Source organism: Coffea arabica, chromosome 2e, assembly GCF_036785885.1.
Source record: "Coffea arabica cultivar ET-39 chromosome 2e, Coffea Arabica ET-39 HiFi, whole genome shotgun sequence".
Lineage (NCBI taxonomy): Eukaryota > Viridiplantae > Streptophyta > Magnoliopsida > Gentianales > Rubiaceae > Coffea > Coffea arabica.
The window spans coordinates 17,816,878-17,833,577 of NC_092313.1; the positions used below are offsets into that span (position 1 = coordinate 17,816,878).

Below are 16,700 nucleotides of genomic sequence, written 5' to 3' on the forward strand. Positions count from 1 at the left end.
CACTATACATCCTCTTACCACCCCCAGTCTGATGGCCAGAGTGAAAGGCTCAACCAGTGCGTGGAGAACTATCTGAGATGCATGACAGGAGAAATGCCATCCCAGTGGAGCAAGTGGCTAGCTATGGCAGAATGGTGGTACAATTCTACCTACCACTCCAGTCTCCAAATGACACCATTTGAAGCACTGTTTGGATATAAGCCCGTGCCTCTACCATTAGGACCTTACCTGGACTCTGTCATCCCTGCAGCCTCCAATTTACTGCAGGAAAGAAACAGGATATCCAATTGCATCAGAGACAACCTGGCCAAGGCTCAGCAAAGGATGAAATATTTTGCTGATCAACATAGGAGTGAGAGGGAATTTTCAGTAGGGGATTGGGTTTTTCTGAAGCTTCAACCATATAGGCAACAAACAGTGGCAGTAAGGAAGTGCCTCAAGCTGTCTGCCAAATATTATGGACCCTTCCAGATAGAGGAGAAAGTGGGTTCAGTGGCTTATAAACTGAAGTTACCAGCAGACACTAGAATACATCCTGTGTTCCATGTTTCACTACTTAAGAAGAAACTGGGACTGGTGCAAGGAAGTTCTACTAAGCTACCAGAATTTGACGCACAGGACCAATGTCCATTGCAACCAGAGTCAGTCATGCGCAGAAGAGTCATCTTGAGAAATGGTCAACCTGTTATTCAGTTCCTGATTAAGTGGAATCAACTAGAGCCTGAGGAAGCTTCTTGGGAGGACAAGTCTTTCGTTGAACGACAATTTCCTGCATTTCAGACTTGAGGACAAGTCTTTTGTTAAGGCGAAGGGATTGTCAGGCTGCTAAGTATAAGGACTGCAGCATAATAAAGGCTCAATCTGAGCATTGGTCTGTTAATTCAATAGAATTGTACAAACGATGCTGTTTTGGTCTTACTTAAGTACTAGTAAACGATGTCGTTTCATGTAATGAGCCATTAGTTAGGTAATTCAGTTGTAAACGTCTGACACAAGCTGTTAGAATTGGTTATATTAGGAGGGACCCACATGAATGAGGATAACAGATTTGATGCGGTCATTTCTTCCACTTCCTCTCTTCTGAATCTTCTTCTCTCTCTCACTCTCTCGACCTTCAATTCCTTTCTCCTTCTCCAATTTCCCCAATTTCTACCAAACTCATCCTAGATCAATCACACAATTCCAGAAACAACCTTGAGTTCGTGACAGACAGCCTATTCCGACCGCAGAGGAATAGTTGTGTCGTACGGTAACCAGTCCATGGACACCAGATACCTCTGTGTTGACCAAAAAAACAAAAAAAAAAACTAAATATAGAAATGTCAAAAACACCAAAATATAGTGCACTTAAAAATAGTACAGTTTTTACCAATTACAATTGTGAAAAATTATTTAAAGTTAATTATCAACCTTTAGAGAAAAAAAAAATTGGCTGATTTTTATAAAGCCAAAATTACCCTTTAGAATGTTTTTGAACTTTATACATTTACAATTCAGACCTTTTTATTTAGTACTATTTACTACTTTATGTTTGTTTTGGTACCACCATATCCCCTGCTACAAAATAGCGGAGTTTCCAAAAGGCCGAAGCTATAGCTTAGCTGTTCCTAGCTCCCTCACTTCCGCCGAGTTATCCATCACCCTCCTCTGTGAATCTGATCCTTCCTCTCATGTATACTCTGCTGTCCATCAGAAGCAGCCATTTTTCCCCTTCTCATAATTTCAACAAAAACCATGACCACCATTCCCACCACCACCCTTTGGGATTCTCTGCACCTCTCTCCCTTAAATCCGGGCAACCTTATGTAGGTCAATCTTATACTATAAGACCTAGAGATTATGGCCCAAAAATTTTGCACCGAAGTGGAGTCCTGGTCAGAGCTGAAGACGAAGCCAGAGACCTTTCTTCTTCCTCGTCGACACAACAACGGCAGCCACAGACCCATTCTGAGAAACAGCAGCTTCAGGTCCAATATTATCTCCTTTTCTCAATATTTTCAAGTACGATGAAATTTGGTGGTCCCTGAATAATCCAAGCTCTGGTTGGTTTCCTGAGATGTGTGCACCTGCTGTTAATTACTGTCTCCTGACGGGCTTTAATTTTATGAATACGTAATAGTGCTTTTTTTTAAATTTTTTTTTGGGTAGGTAAGATTTTATTAATACCCAAGAACATACAAGATACAAGGGGCATACCCCAGTTATGACCAATCAACAAAGTCACAATTGCAACAAAACGTCCCTCATGGGTAAACATACAACAACAACAACAAGGTTAAACATCCTACACCTTAAATAGAAACATGTATGATACTCCGCTGTTGACAAATCATTTGGAAAAATAAGCTCTGGCAGGTTCCAATTCCTTTGTAGTTGCCTATTTGAGTTTGTTCTCTTCCAGTTCCGTAGGGAAAACAATTTACATCTTACCAATTCAAAAATCTCCTTATGAATAGTTACAGCATCTCTGGATTCATTCTTCAAGAGCCTGCAGTTCCTCTCTCGCCAAACTAAAATACATCAGAAAATCAACAGCAGGATGCTGTGGAGATTATATCTACTCGAGTCCATGCTCGTTTATACACTTCTTGTCCAGTGTACAGAAATTGCAACGGTTGACTCGAATTAGAAAATTAAAGAGCCGAGTGACCAATTATGCAAAGACCGCCCCAACTTTAAATAGGCCAAAATGTGAAAGCAAAGATATGGAGTAATTTGCTTCTGCACACTGTATAGCCATTTCTGGTTAAAAACTAGCGTATATTTATTGAGATCAATTTCTGTCAGGAACTTTATTCATCATCCAGAGAATGTGATCCGCTGTGTTCAGTTGATGAAACGAGCTCACAAGACCACCCAAAGACAGATTTTTTGAAAGCACTTGCGATTTTGGCAGCAGCTGGGACGGGGACATTGGCAATAAATCACTCCTGGGTTGCTGCGAATCAGGTGCCTCGTCATTTTGGTTGATTCTTGTAATAATTCTTGTGTTGTTAGAAATAAATGAGCCATAAAAACATTTTCCATGGTTTGATGACGTACCATGATTCAGGACCTTGCCATGGCATTGTTATTTGGAATAGGGTATGCCGGGATAATATTTGAAGAATCTCTGGCATTCAACAAAAGCGGAGTTGGACTTTTGTTGGCAGTCAGCTTATGGGTGATAAGAAGCATTGGGGTAAGAATTACACCAAACCATTATCTTAGAGGGTGTTTTTTCCCTGCATATTTCATCACTTGAATGGCAGAAGGAAAATGAAATAACCAATTGCAGTCGTTTACAATGCCATTTTAAGACCCTCAAATTTTGTCACATACAGCTGTACTCAATCAGTTTAATTTGTAAAAAAGGAAAGTGTTGTAATCCATTTCTTCTCCTCCTTTGAACTTTTCCCTCGGGAAAAAAGGAAATCTCTTTACTTAAACAGTCTAAAATTGCATCTGCAAGACTAATGTAAGGTAGTGTTGTCTTTTGAATTTTTCATGTTTTTATTTTCTATATACTGATTTTCAGTTCTTTACATTTTCCGGGATGGTACAAGTATTTCAAAAATATGAAGGTTTATCATCTTATCCTAGGATGTATCTGGTTTATTATTGAAAAAGTAACTGAAAATTTTTGGATGCTATATAAACAGGAAAAGGCTCTATTAAGAGCATGGACTTCTATAAGCATCAATGTTCCATGTCCGTAGTTAATGAAATAACTGTGTGAGGCAAGAATTCTGAAACTGATGATAAAGAAATCTGTTAGCTAGTCATTGCATATGGGTGTTCTTTAAAGTTTATACTTCATTGAGACAGGTTACCAAAGTCATTTGGGAAATGTAAAAGCATTTTTAACTTCAGTTTTGCCTCTCAACCTGTTTAGTATAAGTTTATCTTCTTTCCGTTGATTAGTTACAGTCACTTTATTAGTGGTAATCATAGAAGGAATATTGCGCTTTTCTTTAATGATTCTACTACTAGATTCCCTTTATATCACTGCCCCAGGGTCCTAACAAGGTCTTTTTCCACTCTCATTACCTGTTAAATTCTGCATGTTGGTTATGTATATCAACTGTTCATATGCAGGCTCCTTCCACAGATATAGCTGTTTCAGAGTTATCACATGCGTCTGCTGAAGTCAGTGAAATTGTGTTTTTCTTGCTTGGTGCAATGACAATTGTGGAGATAGTTGATGCTCATCAAGGATTTAAGTTGGTAACAGATAATATTACCACTCGCAAGCCAAAAGTTCTGCTCTGGGTGGTTAGTGTTCTATGAGGTTGTTTTCTATAAATTTTGTTACTATAACTATGGTAGATGACAGGAATAAAACATGATGCATCTGTTTTTTGTTACCTATGTTCTAAATTGGGTGCTTTTTGATGGATGATCACAGATAGGTTTTGCTACTTTTTGTCTCAGTTCAGTCCTCGATAACCTGACATCCACAATTGTGATGGTCTCCTTATTGAGAAAATTAGTACCTTCATCAGAATATAGGAAGTAAGTATTCACTTGCTAGAATTATGCAACGTTGATCTTCTCATTCATTTGAAGCAGCTTGAATGACTCCTATTCAGAACTACAAATCAGTGCATGCTTTCCCTGTTCAGGAAAACTTGGATGTGATTGACAGGGAAAATATAATGCTGAAGAAGAATCTATAAAATATTGTTAGATGAATTTGAACTTGAATTTTAGTTGTAAGGAATATCTTGACAGTTGATTACAAGTTAAAGTTACATCATTGTCCTTACTCGTTATGCTATGTGTCTATAGATCATTGCAGCTAATAAGCAATACATCATTTTTGGAATATTGAGATATGGTGGATTTTCAGCTTAATGGTCGAGTGGTCAAGTTCCTTCGCAATTTTTTATTTCTATTTTGTCCAGTTGAAATGTTTCATCTTTTTAGAAGAGATTGGGGGTTTACTGTTACTATTAGTAGGTGAACAAGTAGGGTCCAATCTTTGTGCTAAAGAAGAGTTAGAAAATTTTGTTCTGATGGAAACAAAAGAATTTTATTGCTTTTGCTTTTAGAAAACTAACAGTTCTATGCTATTCCTTTTCAGATTTCCTGACCTTGTACTTCCACAGAGCTTATTTAATTCATGGCGGATTTGAATTTCAGGCTTCTGGGTGCTGTTGTGGTCATAGCAGCAAATGCTGGTGGAGCATGGACTCCTATTGGTGATGTGACCACTACCATGTTGTGGATACATGGTCAAATATCAACACTGCCAACGATGAAGGTCTGGTTATGCTTCCAGCTAATTGATTTCTTAACTAGTTCTCATTTAAAAATAAAGGACCTCATGATGGTGGGAGGTTTAGCGTGGATCTGTATTGGTTTTCTAAAATTATCAGAGGGGGACATAAAACTTCCCCCTTTTAGATTCTTGATTTGATAAAAAGATATCCATTCGCCAGACCCTCCTGGTAGTAAACTGCATAATGGAATTTAGAGAAAAACAACTGTACTTCTAATTTTGGGTGGAAATTCCAAAATAATTCACTTATCTTTTTGTTCTGTGAAGTCTCATGCAAAGTTGCTGCTCTTTTGCTTCGTAGATTGCACGCACCATAAGTTTCATTTATTTGCTCTCAGGACTTGATTGTGCCTTCAGCTGTTTCTCTGGCTGTCCCCTTGGCTCTTATGTCTCTTACAAGGTACCTAGGTAGCTTGAAAATAGCAAAGTTGAGAAATTTGCATACTATAAGTGTGGTAAGAACTTCAAATTTGTATTGACAGATGGTAATCATATAAGCTTTATTTTCCTTCAACAGCGAAGTTAATGGAAAAGGACAGAACTTGCCCAATGTTTTGTCTTCGGAACAGACGGCTCCTCGAGGAAAGCTTGTTTTTTCTGTGGGAATTGGTGCTTTAGTTTCTGTCCCAGTGTTCAAAGCTGTAACTGGTTTACCTCCTTACATGGGTATGCTGCTTGGACTGGGAGTTCTTTGGATTTTAACAGATGCTATTCATTATGGTGAATCAGAAAGATTGAAAGTACCACAAGCTTTATCAAGAATCGATACTCAAGGAGTTCTATTTTTTCTGGGGATACTTTTGTCTGTCAGCAGGTATACATTGTGACCACTCTATTGGTTTTAATGTCAATTGAGAATTTACTGATGTTTCTTCTAATTCAGACGTGTTTCCTCTTCTTTACCATTCTTGCTTCAGTTGCTTCCCATAAACCTCTGTTTTATTTGAATGGCTTTGTGATGTTACAACTCTGACAGATGTCTATCTAAATTTTGCTGAGTGCAAATTCTTATTTCCTGTACTTTTTCTTTTGTGAGTTTGTCATTCCCTGATTTTGGGTCTAAATCAATTGATCATCAATTCAATGTAGGCATGATTTTCTATTTCTTAGCGCAGAGAAAGTATGGAACTAAAATCTCATTTTTCACGTGTCTTAAAGAAAATCATGCTTGTAATCCAGAAAAAAGCTTTAGCGTGTAAGTGGAGAATATTTCCTATTCTAACGCTAAATGTTAACTTCAGTGTGATGTGTGATTGAGTTCTACTTAACCTGGTACTAAAATCTCATTTTTCATGTGTCTTAAAGAAAATCATTTTAGTAATTGTTAAAAAAAAATGCTCTATTGTATAAGTGGAGAAGGTTTCCTATTCTAACGCTAAAATTTCAATTCAGTATGATGTGTAATTGAGTTCTACTTAACTAATTTTAAGCTAGTGAGATCTTCTTGTTCCTCTTCCATTTAATTAAGCTACCAGTTTCTCCTTTTGATGTGCACTTACTTGATCATATGTCCTTAGAGTAGACCTATTTCTGGTAGATGCTTTACACTTCTACTTTATATCTAGCTGCTGTTCAACTCTATAGGAACTGAAAAGTAATCCTTTTGCTTTGTAAGGCCTAAGGTTGTTAATTTCGTTTTATTCACCACTCCTGTATATTTGTGATTGAACTATAAATTCGTGCTTCTGTGGGAGATGATTACTTCAGTTTAGAATGATTATTGGAGTTCTATCAGGCCTCTTTAATGTCTCAAACAGTAACTTGAGAGCTTTTAATAGCAGCCCAATGAAAACATATTTGAGGCTATCTTTTACCGTGTGGTATTAATGATAGTCCTATAAGTGAAGATTAGCTGGTAAGCTTATTCATGTCTGTATATTTCTTTGTTTCCTTGGGTGCTGCTTCTTATACTTTGGTGTTGCCTTCCCACCCCGGAAGCAGAATTTTTATGACTATGAGTTGTTCATCAGTATTGGAACATCCTTATCGGAGCATGGTGGCATCTTTAGGTGCTTTTCTTAGTTTGGATAGAGTGAAACCATCATAATATTAACCAAATTGGTCAAATTGATTGTGGTGGAGGAAGTCAGCTGTTCTTTTCTTTTGATAAGAAATCTACCATCCGTTCTTAAGATGACTGCGCTAAATTTATCTTTTCAATCATTTTGATTGCAGCAAACTTTATTTGGTTATTTATTTATTTTGGTGGTTGTAACTACAGCTTGGAGGCAGCAGGTATTTTGCGGGAATTGGCAAATTACCTTGATGCCAATATACGAAACGTTGAATTAATTGCAAGTGCAATAGGAGTTGTGTCAGCAGTCATAGACAATGTTCCACTGGTTGCAGCAACGATGGGAATGTACGATCTGTCTTCATTTCCTCAAGATTCCAAGTTCTGGCAACTAGTGGCATATTGTGCTGGTACAGGTGGATCCATGCTAATCATTGGTTCTGCTGCTGGGGTTGCATTCATGGGAATGGAGAAGGTGGACTTCTTTTGGTACCTCCGCAAGGTACATACTGCTCCAGGATTATTTTGTTCTTTTTAATCATATATAGCAAAAAAAAAAAGTTTGTTTAATTCATAATAAAATCCAGATTTATGTATTTGTTAATTTCCTCGTTTCTTTTATGCAGGTAAGTGGTTTTGCTTTTGCTGGTTATGCCGCGGGCATTGCTGCATATCTAGCAGTTCATAATCTCAGCTTCTCTCTTCCAACTCTGGCTCAGTTTCCGCTCCTTTCCCATTCATAATTGCAAGACTTTGTTGAAGGTGCCAAGAAATATATTCCCCCAGAAAGGGGCAATCTGTATACTACAAATGCGGGCAGATATTATGTATTGGACCTTTAAACGCATGCAGGTATTGGAGGATAAAGTCAAATTTTTAACAATAGATTGATGAAGGGCCGGTCCTAGTCCCTTAAAAAGTTACGGTGATGCCGGGAATGAAAGAATTTAAGTTGTTTCTTGTTCAGTATGTATCTTCTCCATTACCCGCCACAGTAATTCCAATCAGAGATTGGTGTCTTCAAGTTTTCCGATACTTGACGTGACTACCGTTTATACTAACTTTCCTGCAATACTAACTGGTCCTAACTAGCAAAATATAGGTTGAAATATACCAGAAAAATTCAGCTTTTACTATAAGAAAGCAGAGTTGAAAGAATTACTAATTGACAGGAATGAAAATTAACCAACAGACCGTAGCATTTCAAAATTTGTCAGGTGACAACAGCAACTAAATGCATCACACAATCTCAAATCTAAAACTGAATTGTAGCCTTGCCAGTGGAAATTACAGTCAAAATCGGTGAGGCTAAAAACTAACTATAACTTAAGGTAAACAAACTCCTCAATCGCTGAGATTTCTCCAATCCTCTTTAATGATTCCTTGCTGGGTTGTTCATCTACTCCAATTGCCATTACAGCATGCTTTCTTGGAGCAACTCTTCCAACACTCATAAAGCTAACGTTCACATTTTCCTCACCCAAAATGCTCCCAACCTTTCCAATCAATCCAGGTTGATCAACCTGTCTGCACAGAATGATACTGCCTTCCAAGCTGACATCCACTTCAAAAGATCCAACCTTCGTCAAATGAGGGATTCCATCTTTAACCCGTCCCTCCATTTTGATTTCCCCCGACTCAGAAATGGCACTGGCAAATTTTGATTCTACATTTGCGATTTGAACCTGGATGAACTCAAGCGGATTTTCAGGTGAACCATCCAGAAGAATTCTTTCTTCAGTTATACGGAGTCCTCTCTGTTTAGCAGTAAAATCTGCATTTACCAAGTTCACAAAAACATCGGAAATAGGTTCAATTAGACCCTTTGTAATCATGGCACGGAGTACCCTTGTGTCAAGATCATCAGGGGCTCTTGATGATGCATAAGTGACTTTCACATTTTTCACCCCACTTCCTCCTGCTACTAATTGGACAGCCAGTCTTCCAAGTTTTTCAGCTAGTACAACAAACGGCTTCAGCTCTGTTAAGACCTGCAGGCAGGTAATCAAATAAGATCAATCTAATTGTTTCCATTTCTTACTTAAATTATAGGGAAAAGGGAAAACTAAGGTAGAAAAAAGAGTTGGAGAGAGATCTATGAATGAAGCTATAATTAAAATTGAAACAAAGAGCTGGTCACTAGAGAAACAACTCACTGCACAGAATTTGTAGAACCTAAAAAGCCAGTCCAATCATTAGAAAAATCATTTTGCGTTCTTGATGTTTTCTAGCGCAACATATTGATCACCTTGAATTAATCAAGGGACAAAACACAAAAGAAAGAAGAAGCATGATAAGAACTTCATACAAATTGAAGCCTTCATATTAAGAATGTAAAAATTCCTAAATTGACATGATGTTTCCCTCAAGTTCAAATCCCATACCAGAATTGGATCAGGATGAGTAGCTGGTCCATTTCTTAGCAAACAGGGACAAAATGAGTGGACAAAGAGCAGCTCACTTAAGTGGTTTCAGAAACCAAATCCAAGCAGGAAACCCTAAAAACGAAACTTTTGGGTGCAAAGTAGCCCAATATCCGAAGAGGCTAGATTTCATCAAAGACTAAGAAGAGAAAAGGGAAGACAAATCTCTGATGATATGCAGAACTAAATAATACTCAATTGAAGGCACAAGAATACGAATCTCTAAATAAACTTAGTAATGAAAAACTAAAGATAATACAAGTAAATAAGTATTCTTATATGATACCTCAGCAGGAACCATGGGTGCATTAACAGCAGTAGCAGCAAGCTCCCCTTTCAATGCTCCAACAACAGCTTCAGCTATTTCAATGGCCACTCCTTCCTGCAAACCATATTTAAGAACTTTAACCAGTATGTTTAAGGACAACAAAAAGCAAGATCTGATTTTACACAACAAGCATACCTGAGCTTCCATAGTGCTGGCACCTAGATGCGGAGTCACAGTTACATTCTCATGTTGCACCAACTTGCTGTCCTTTGAAGGTGGCTCCTCAGTGAAAACATCAAGAGCTGCCTGATATACAATACATGCACAAATAACAATAATTTTCTTGCACATTATAAACTGATTTGAATGTCAAAGATCAAAAGCACGAACCTGAGCCACTATGCCTGCATCCAGCGCTTTCACTAGTGCATCCTCATCAATTACTCCTCCACGAGCAACATTTACAATCCGCACCCCTTTCTTCATCTTTGCAAAATTTTCATCATTAAGAATCTTAGAAGTGGCAGGAGTAAGGGGCATATGCAATGAAATGAAATCTGCAGTTGCGATGGCTTCATCAAAGCTCACAAGATCAACTCCTACAGCACGGGCACGATCTGCTGCGGCATATGGATCATGAGCAATAACATGCATGCCGAGTCCCTTTGCTCGCCTAGCAACTTCAGACCCGACCTTTCCAAACCCCATTACAGCAAGTGTCTTGCCAACAAGTGACACACCAACATATTTGTTCCTCTGCCATTTCCCTACATATATTAAATTCTAATTAATTAAGATCTAATATTCACTTTACAAAAAGAACATATATGTCTGAGTACCTATTCAGCATGAATCTCTAGTCTAATAACAGTCAATATATCCTGAATGCAAAACAACAGTTTCTCACCAAGGTATCATTCCAAACTTAATTTAATGACTTAACAACCATAAACTACAGTTCTATGTAGAACAACAAGCAGATTAGCCATGCAAGCGTATTTAAAAGAGTAGACAAAAGGTGCTACTCATGAATGATGCCAGTCCAAACATCATTTCAGATCTGGAGTGAAAAAATCAACTAGAAAAACAATCATACGAAATCAGGGTAAAAAAAATTTTTTTTAAAAAAAAAAAGCAAAGGAAAATGTTGAACAAAACATGCTTTTCTTTTTCATCAGACTTTCTAGTTTCTAGAGGTCGAAGGGCATTTATAAAGGTTTCAGTTTCACACCGCAATTACAAAGAGAACAAAAAACAAGGAACTCCTCTAATCACGTAAAATCTGGTAAATCATTATGATTTGTATTCTTTTTATGCTAAGAACATTATGTATTACGGAATCAGAGGAGGTGACTATTGCCAGAAGAGTTGCCTAACAAGAGAAAAGTAGTTATCGATGGCAGGCGGACAGAGCAACGGGAAACAGTAAATTTCATATGATCTCCAAGTTATACTAAGCAAAAACTTTTAGAAAGGCAACATAGAACTATTGCACTTGTAATTTGCCCTTCTGCGATGCGGAATTACAAAGACCGTCACCGCCTCCACTTTTCCCAGATTTTACTCGACCCTTACATTAATAGCGCTAACCTTATTGCGGAAACTAGTGATAGACATAAACTTTCAAAATTCAATAAAAATCTTTCACTAGACTGCTTTTGCAGCCCATCCCTCCGGCCCGGCCGCGCCGCCCCGGGGGGGGGGGGGATGGGGAGGGAAGGGAAGGGAAGGGAAGAAGAAAAACTAACCTTCTGGGTAAAAGTGAAGCACCATCCAATTGCTTTTCCATTACTTTCCTCTTAATAGAATAATATTTCATGGCATAAAGCAATCAGATCTGATAAAATTCCACGGTATCAGCACAAACAGCTTGTATGCAATCAAAATTAGAAGCTTGACGAAGGAAAATGTTATTCAGCATAGACCATACGAAACATTCGAACAAGATCCAACGAGCAAAATTTGTAGAAAACATTTATACTGATAAAAGCAAGCATTGATAGACGCTAACCAGCTTTGATGGAGGCATCGGCTTGAGCAACGTTACGAGCCATGGCAGTTAGCAGCGCGATCCCATGCTCTGCCGCGGCGACAGTGTTAGCGGTTGGAGCATTAACGACAAGGCATCCATGCTCGGTGGCAGCGGCCAGATCCACGTTATCAATCCCCACGCCAGCTCGTCCGACGACCTTAAGCCTTCCATCGGAGGACTCAAAAACCTCACGAGTGACCTTGGTTCCACTGCGAACAATCAACGCATCGCAAAGCGAGATCTTGGTGCAAAGCTCTTCCGGACTCAAATTATAGGAGCAGTCGACGTTGGCGAAGTCCTTCAAGAGATTGATTCCAGCTTCGCCGAGCTTTTCCGCAACCAGGACTGTAGGTTTGGCGTCCATAGCGAAAACCACGAGCCTGGGGGAGTGGCGATGGTTGCTGCCGCAGCCACGGAGGGAGATGGCGGCTAAGGCGGAGGGAAGTGGAAGCTGGTTCTTCCATGAAAGTTTAGACGAGGGCGAGGGTTTTGAGATGAAAAGGCTCGTCGAGGAAGCTGAAGCCGCCGCCATTACAGAAAAATCAGATTCGAAATCTTTTCCCTTTCCTTTCTGGGAATTGATGATGGTTGGTACGAAATCGCGCAGCAGGGGAGTGGGGTGGCGGCCGGGGAATTGGAAAATGAGACGTCTTTATAGTGGTATCCGTGGAAGTCGGGGCTGGGGTGACGCAAGTGTTAGTAAGGGAGTGAGTGAGCTCTGAGCAGGATAGGAGATTGTGATTTGAGATGGAGGTACGGATTTGGCACGCGCCTCAGTTTTGGGAGGGAAATTCGGTCAAAATGGAAGGGAGGGTGACCTGCACGGATATTCGTGAGTGTGGCATGTAAAATTGTAAATTGGATTGTAGTACTTTTTTTTCTTTTTTTTTTCGACACAGGGGTGTCGGGTACTTTCTCTCCTTGATCTTTACAATTCGTCGATGGATTCTTGTAGCTCGCTTTGAGAGAGTGGAAATTGGAAAGTAGGTTCGCAATGCCTAAATGCCTAAATGTTATGGTAGTTTTTTTTTTTTTTTTTTTTTTTGTCAAAACCTAAATGTTATGGTAGTTGGTGAGGCCAAAAAATGGTAAATGGATTAATGCCAACTTTCTCTTGGTCCTTGCTTTCCCCTCGTACCCTTCTTTTTTTTTTTTTTAAGTAGTAGCATATTCCCTATTTGACCTTCTTTGATCCAACTAGGAGGTTGTAAAACTGCCGTGGTTTTGCGCATATTATATGCTCAGGATTATGTTTGATTATGTTAAAAATAGATTTGAATGTACAAGTGTGTGTTTGTTTTTCCGCATTAAATAGTAGGAGAATATTTTAGAGATTTAAAAATATGATTGTTTATTGTGAAAATAATTTCAATTTATATTGGATATCTAATCTATATCTATATAGATTTGAGAAGGGATTTTTAGCAAAAAACCTCCACACACCTTCCTGCTCTCAATTCTATTTTTCTAGCATTTCACATTTAATTTATTTCATAAAATATATCATGTCCACGTTTGAAACACACAATCATGTTTCTATCAAACAAGAATTCTACTCCAATTAATACTCCTCTCTTCACACACCTTACCACTCCAATTAATACTCCTCCAATTAGTAATTACATTTCGATTAAAACTCCTCCAACCTAGTAATAAGAGATAACAAAAAATAATTTCACTAAAAACCGCAATTTACCATCTCTTTCAACTTTTTTCTGATATCGATCTTAACCCTCAACTTAATTTGCAATCACATCTACGTTAAAAATTCTCTTAATTAATTAATTAATGAACAATTATCTACATATTATTTTGAATTAATGATTGTAATCTATACGTTTTTTGAATGGTTTTAGGTTAAATATTTTAGGATACTTTCTTACATTCAAAGCGTTAACATGGACAATATGTTTCATGAGTTATGCAAAAAATTGTGGACAATTGTATCAATCTCATTTTTCAAAAATGGTGTGTATTCATTGTAATGACGTAGTTGACACTATTGTCAGGTAATTATTTTCATATATCTTTAATTTTAGTTACATTTTTTTTATTGTATATCACACTTTCTTCTTAACAAATACAATGTTAACATACAAGTTAGAGATTCCAGTGGTAATCTATACCTCGCTCTTCAAGACAAACACGCACGATTCATATTTCGGTGTGATAATTCTTATCTTAGAGATTTAAAAGGGAAAGTATAATTTATTTATACATATATATATTTTTATACAATATTATTTACAAACTTTCTCAAACAAATGATAATTTTGAATTCCATATGCTATTTAATTGTTAGGAAAATTGAGGTACATTGTTCGACGAACACATTAATTCATGCAAAAATCGTGCATTCTCATTTATAGTACGGACTCCACAAAATTCAACATAATTAATTAAACCTCCAATACTGGCATTCATACTCATAGTTGATTGGTATGAAGAATGTTTCCACCTTCATAGAAGATTATCAAATTGAATATAAAATATTTGTAAGTATTTCATTTATTTATCAAATTAAATATTCAGTTATATTTAATTGAATCCTTATGTCACTCAATTTATGTTATAGATTTCTACTTTTTTTTCAGGATCTAACTTCCATTAATATGGTAGTTTATAAATAATTGGGATGTTTTTATCATATATTGAACTATTGCTACAAAATCTCACTTTTTAACTATACTTTCACGTGCACTAAATTATAAGAACAATTACATACATTTCTTACTCTATTTAAATTCCTCTCTCGATTATAATTTCTTCCAAAAATATGATCTACCGTGAGTAGCACGGGTGTTTAGACTAGTATATATATAGTGAAAATGGTGTGCTCAAATTAACAAGTATTTAAATTACAATGAACAAACACATTTTCTTGAGCCAAGTGTGGCAACTATAATCATTTCTTGCATTGTAAATAGGGATAATTTCATAAACCTCCCCTGAGATTTCTGATAATTTCACTCACCTCTCTTGAAGTTTGTAAAATCACACAAACCTCCCTTAATGTTAAGATTTTGATAACAAAGTTAGTCCAATTAGAAAAAAATAATATAAAAAAAGCACTTTAAGGAGAGAGATAAAACATTTATTTCATAAATACCCCTTATGCATGTATATAAGTAGTATTAATAAAAGAATAAAAGTAATTAAAAGTTAGAAACAATTAATACACACATTTAACCACTCAAAAATGTTCATATTTAATAAATTAGACAACACAAATAAGTAACAAAACTGCACTAATGATTAAAGATTCAGCAAAATAGACTCGTTATCTCTTTTATTATAATATTTACTATGATTATTGTGATTTTGAATAAAAAAGTTTTCGAATTTTGCCTTTTTTTCCCCTCATTTCTTCCCTTATTTCCATGAAATTACTTTACAATTGTCTCTTTTATTTTCATGAAATTACTTTACAATTGTTACAACTTTAAGAGTTTCAAAGAAAATTGAAAAGAAAGGCTTCGTTTGAATTGTTGTTCTATCTTACACGTATCAAATCACTACAATATTTTTTTTATATAAAAATTCAAAAAAATAACAATTCAAACAACAAAAAGGCTCCGTTTGAATAGATGTAAAGTCAAGTAAAAAAAATCCTGGGAAATTTATGGAAAGGAAAAATCTTTTTACATTTGGTTACCAAAAAAAAATGTTGAGAGAAAATGGGAAGTTGGTGGGAAAGTTATGGAAAGAAAAAGGAAAAATCTCTTTGCATTTGATTAGTAAAAAAAATTTTGAGAGAAAATGAGAAGTTGGTAATAATTAGCGATGATTATTAATGTTTTTTGTCTTGCAAAATTTACATGACATGAATAACAAAGGGAAAGTGTAATTAATTTTCTCACTAAACAAATACATGTCCAATTTGAAAAGGGTTGAATTGAGTGATAAGATAAGAGGAATGATAAGTTGGAGGTTTCGTTTCAACAACTCCCACTTACTTTTTTTAGAAAAAAAAAAACTGGTAACTAGAGAGAGCCCCCATTCAGTTGCATGGATCTACCAAGTACCGACCTAAGCCCACAATCGGAAGAAAAAGTGACAATGCAGGGAGGGCAAGGTCATCATGCTTAGCATGTTCGATAACTTGTGAGGTTGGCCCGCGGGACTCAAAAGAGGTAGGTAGTGATGTTTTTTTTTTGTTGGAAAAAGGGTAGTGATGCTTAAAGAAATCTTTTTTTGGATCAGTCAGGCAATCACCTTTAGTGAGATCTCCCTGCTTCGAATCCTCTGTCCCAAAAATAGTATCTGTCCCTTATTTATACAGCTGTCACGTGTCTCTATCCTTTTATTAACCCAAACTCAAATAAATCGATAATAATCAGTTTATAAGTTTACTCAAAATCAATTAAAACAGATAACTCAAAACTTTTTTTTATTATATTTTTAACAAAAAAGAGGCTTATTGATCATAAACATAAAAATCAACTAAAATTCTTCTTTATTTTTTACCTCAAATCAACAAGACTCTTTTTTGTTAAAAAGAAAATAAAAAAGAGTTTTGAATTATTTGTTTTAATTAATTTTGAATAAACTTGTAAATCGATTATTATCGATTTATTTGAATTTGGCTAACAAAACGCTAGAGATACGTGTCAGCTATACAAATAAGGGACAAAGAGGATAGAGACTACCTGGACAGAGGATTCGAAGCCGCATTAAGCAAGCAAGCACATAGATTTGAG

General features: G+C 36.6%; 2 protein-coding genes across 2 annotated transcripts; one reads left to right on the forward strand and one right to left on the reverse strand.

The window, feature by feature from the left end:
* Positions 1 to 1,561: 1,561 nt before the first annotated feature.
* LOC113731463 (sodium/proton antiporter 2) lies at positions 1,562 to 8,312 on the forward strand. Its single transcript, XM_027256753.2, has 10 exons — positions 1,562 to 1,967; positions 2,788 to 2,949; positions 3,053 to 3,181; positions 4,078 to 4,254; positions 4,388 to 4,494; positions 5,125 to 5,245; positions 5,602 to 5,663; positions 5,781 to 6,077; positions 7,485 to 7,779; positions 7,904 to 8,312. Exons 1-10 carry the CDS (start codon positions 1,671 to 1,673, stop codon positions 8,018 to 8,020), a joined length of 1,764 nt encoding a protein of 587 aa, XP_027112554.1. The 5' UTR covers positions 1,562 to 1,670; the 3' UTR covers positions 8,021 to 8,312.
* A 114-nt stretch (positions 8,313 to 8,426) lies between these two features.
* On the reverse strand, positions 8,427 to 12,719 carry LOC113731464 (D-3-phosphoglycerate dehydrogenase 1, chloroplastic). The gene is made up of 5 exons (XM_027256754.2): positions 11,980 to 12,719; positions 10,359 to 10,735; positions 10,164 to 10,274; positions 9,987 to 10,082; positions 8,427 to 9,268 (listed from the first exon to the last, which is right to left on the reverse strand). Exons 1-5 carry the CDS (start codon positions 12,530 to 12,532, stop codon positions 8,597 to 8,599), a joined length of 1,809 nt encoding a protein of 602 aa, XP_027112555.1. The 5' UTR covers positions 12,533 to 12,719; the 3' UTR covers positions 8,427 to 8,596.
* Positions 12,720 to 16,700: the final 3,981 nt, after the last annotated feature.